The following is a 4,060-nucleotide window of genomic DNA, read 5'->3' on the forward strand; positions in this document are numbered from 1 at the left end:
GTAAAGAATATGATTTTATCATTTTCGTAATTATACTAAATTTGTCATTTGATTATTTTATATTTTTTTAAATAAATTAATTGTCATGATCTAAATATTTTAAAGATAAATGTGAATATTTATATTATAGAATCAATGATTATAAAATTATTATTTTTATTCATATATCTATTTGACTTAATAATTTTTCACTAATTACTATTAACAAATCAAGTAAGTTTTATACATGTAAAGCAAAATGAAATTGTGAATTTTAACATGTATTTAGAAATAAATATTTTATTTTTTGGTTTACAAAATTAAAATTATTATTATTGTATTTATCGTCAAATACATGAAATAAGAGAACTCTTGAAAAATCATCATGTATACAATTTTTTTTATCTTAGAAGAACGTTGAATTTTACTATAATTAATTCACATAGCTGCGAGATCTTAATTCGAACTCAAAATAAAACATTCAACTTAAAAATATTACATACATTTTACGTGATAAAATATATTTCATTTAATCTTAATAGAGATACTCTGGATTTAATTTTTAATTTTTTTTTTATATATTTTGTTAATGTGAATGCAGAGGATTAATTATTGAATACTTCCAAATAATTTATATTTTTGTCTCTATTTTAAAAGTATATATATGAATTATTAAAGTATGAAGAAGCGTTATTTATTTATTTTTCAAAAAAACAGAAAAAGAAAAAGAGGCACTATTTATAAAGCACATACAGCTCATTCTATAACACTAACCACTCCGCCCTGTCCCTTGCGTTTTCCAGATCTGCTTCTTCCACAGCCACCTATAGGTAACTATTTTCCCCCTTTTCCATTTCCCTTTTATCTTTCCAATTAGGGTTTATATATCATTCATTATCTTCGATTTTCATTCATATTCTTCTCGCAATTCCGCGTTTATCATCTGGATCTGAATCCCCTTTCCCTGTACGCCATTCTTATTTACTTTGATCTATGCTATTTTACGTTTGATCCATTTCCAGGCTTAAATCTCACTTTGTTCAGATCTATTTTTGTCTTTTTTTTTGTTTTTATATGTTTTATTTTATTTATTTTACGTGATCTCTGTGTATGAATTGTTGATTTCAAGGTAACGAGTTTTTATGCTTTTGTGGATGAACATTTATGGGATTTAATTTGATTCTTTGTTTTGCGCTTATACTGTGAAATGTGAATGATGATACTGAGCTTTATTGATTCTATATGCATTGAGTCGTCTAGAGACTTGAGGTAAGGATTCCTGAAAGAAGAGAAGAAATGAGTTGCTATTATAAAATGGGAAAGGGTAAGGTAAAGAAGGAGAGATGGAAGGAAAATGGAAATGTTAAGTTTGGACCATTTGTATTGTTCCGTTGCATGTTATGTTGTTTGTGTGGAACATTATATAGAAACGGGAAAGGGAATGAAGGAATGTTTCCATTGGCACGGCTTAGTCAGAGACCTTGCATGACTCTGAATCTACTGTTCCTGTCAAGTCATCCAAAATGCTCACAGTCTCATTTTTTTTAGGGTTACTTTATTTTGTCAACCCTAGAAACATCTGTTACTTTTCCCTATTTTGATGCAAATAGATGGGAAGCAAGGGGTTGGGTGTGTTAGGAAGAGGGAGGGGGAGATAGAGTTGCCTTTGTTGGTCAGAAAAAAATAATGACTAACAAAACGTGAATGTTCATTCCTTTTTATAATTATGTGCTTGCTGCTTCTTGTAATGTACATCGACAAATGGTTAAGATATATCATTAAAAAAATTTAATGGAAATACCACTGTGATATATATATATATATATTGAAATAGGAAATATGTGAATTGGAGAACTCCTTAGAGTTAGAGATTACTATCTCATTACGCAGATAGAAAGAAGATAAAAAAGACAGGAAGGGCTCCTCCCTCAAACCTCAGGCTTGCCCAAACTACACCCAACTATTTCCTTTACCCCACATTCCCTCTTCTTTCTTTCATACATATTTAGAACTTTATCATTATAATTGGGTCTATGGGGCCTTGTTCTCCTATACACCTTAGTTATGGGCCTATCTTATTACTAGGTCAATTGGCCACTAGATTAAGAAATCTATGGTAGTAAAACATAGAAGCAATTTCAGCAATCTTTATGGATCGTGGTCATTTTTTAGCAGGTTATTTTATTTGTGATTTATTATTACGAAATTTTTAGTATTACTGATGGCTAGGTGTACTTTTTAAGAAGGAAATTGGAAAGTATGTGCTAGTTGTTTGAATGCAAAGTCATTTGAATACTTTTCAGTGTATAATTTTTTGTGATTTTGTCTGAGTTAATATTCATAGTTTATCTCCTCCCTATTCTTGTTATACTTATTTTAATACTTCTAATTTTCTGCAATCTTGTTCACCCATGTGAATGCAGAGACTAGAATTTACTTGTCAGAAAGCAGTTGAACAGCATGGGACGTGGAAATAGCAGTGGTGGTGGTCAAAGTTCATTGGGTTATCTTTTTGGCAGTGGAGAGGCCCCAAAACCAGCAACAACTAATGCACAACCTGAAGGGCAGACTGTAAACAATGCACCCCCTCCAAAACCAGCTGCTCCTAATGCAATAGACCCAAGCAAGCCTGCTGGTATCAACAGTAATTCTATTGATGGCCTGAACACTGGCAACTTCATCACGGTATTAGTTGTTCTTGTTATATTTAACTTTTTCTTTTCCACACTAAGTGTAGTTGGAATAACAGTTGAATCCTGAACTTTACTAAATCATAAATATGAAAACACTATGAGGGATTAAATCTGGTACACTGCCCACTTATGAAAGTAGATTTGGTACTTTGGTAGTTAGGTAATTTTATTGCAATGAACTCGTGTAGACCATATTTTTTTCTTGTAATTGAAATTGAAAATGGAATTAGATCTGGTTATCTCAATTTGCATTAGCTGTTCTAATATATATAAAAGTGTAGAAATTATCTAATATTTGAAGGAAGAATTATGATACAAATTAGATTCTTCCATACACCTTAAGTTAAAAGTATTATTGATCTACCTATTCAATGTAAGTAATCTTGTATACCAGCACTGACCTATGTATGTTCTTACTTCATAATGCTCAGCTTAAGGTTGATTTTCTATTGGTTGACGTTGAATCTTGATTTTATTTAAACTGTATTCTCAAAATTACTGTAATTATCCTTATGTCAGTCAGTCAATGATAGGGCATTTGTCTTGTTTTGTAAATTGAACTTGACCCTGCATGATGCAGGCTATTGGCATTTAACATGTTGCAACAAGGTTCTGTTGTTATTTTTGTTATACTAAACTGTGATATCTTGCAAGTTCCAACTACATTAAGATAATACCTTCTCAAAACAACCTGAAGAACTAAATGAAAACTAGATATCTTATTGTAGCCTGCTTAAATTTCTCAGGAATTATTTGGATTGATATAAATTCTTTTTTATTTGGCTGCAGGACCGACCCTCAACCAAGGTTCATGCTGCCCCTGGTGGCGGCTCTTCTTTGGGTTATCTCTTTGGTGGGCCTGGGGATGGAAAATGATACCTCTTTTGCAAAATCTTTCGCCTGATAATGAAGTTGTGCGAACAAAATGAATGATGTATTATAGGTTATGGTTGTTGGGATAAATTGTTCGAGAATGTTATATTTTAGATGTGCTTAACATCTATTATAGACTTGTGTTTGTCAAACAAATTTCTATTTTCAAGTGCACATTTGCTTCTTGTTCTGTATTTTATGTTTCCGTAGCAATTTATATTAATTTGATGCACCTAATTTTTTTGATGAATACAAGTGTTTCGTGTTGAAATCTAGGTATAGTAAGCTGGAGTTTGGTTTGAGTTTAGGGTCTTGCTAATCAGTTTTCCAAGGGACATAGGTTAAGGAACCGGTAAAAGAAAATTTTATCTCGAAAATACAAGCCCAATATTTGTCAATTTAAAAATTACCTCTTGATTGTAAGTTGGCATGGTAATGGGGTGGGGGTGGGTTTTGACTCTCCACCTTTGCATTTGATTAATCAGTCCTCGCCTCCAATAGGGTTCTTGTTTCTT

The 4,060-nt window shown here is 31.7% G+C and overlaps 1 protein-coding gene across 2 annotated transcripts; it reads left to right on the top strand.

Moving 5' to 3' along the window:
- Nucleotides 1–674: 674 nt before the first annotated feature.
- Nucleotides 675–3,739, top strand: LOC101491188 (protein SPIRAL1-like 2). Of its 2 annotated transcripts, none has more exons than XM_004490148.4 (3): nucleotides 675–809; nucleotides 2,403–2,664; nucleotides 3,462–3,739. In XM_004490148.4, exons 2-3 carry the CDS (start codon nucleotides 2,440–2,442, stop codon nucleotides 3,546–3,548), a joined length of 312 nt encoding a protein of 103 aa, XP_004490205.1. In that variant the 5' UTR covers nucleotides 675–809; nucleotides 2,403–2,439; the 3' UTR covers nucleotides 3,549–3,739. The 2 variants fall into 2 exon arrangements, with proteins under 2 accessions (XP_004490205.1, XP_073221624.1); XM_073365523.1 differs by lacking the exon at nucleotides 675–809 and adding an exon at nucleotides 923–945.
- Nucleotides 3,740–4,060: the final 321 nt, after the last annotated feature.

This window comes from Cicer arietinum, chromosome 2 (assembly GCF_000331145.2).
Source record: "Cicer arietinum cultivar CDC Frontier isolate Library 1 chromosome 2, Cicar.CDCFrontier_v2.0, whole genome shotgun sequence".
NCBI lineage: Eukaryota > Viridiplantae > Streptophyta > Magnoliopsida > Fabales > Fabaceae > Cicer > Cicer arietinum.

What these genes read in the sequence shown, in the direction of transcription:
- LOC101491188 (XM_004490148.4), top strand. Translation starts at nt 2,440, where the DNA reads ATGGGACGTGGAAATAGCAGTGGTGGTGGTCAAAGTTCATTGGGTTAT. An exon ending in ACACTGGCAACTTCATCACG is followed by an intron (nt 2,665 to 3,461) that starts GTATTAGTTGTT and finishes ATTTGGCTGCAG; the next exon opens with GACCGACCCTCAACCAAGGT.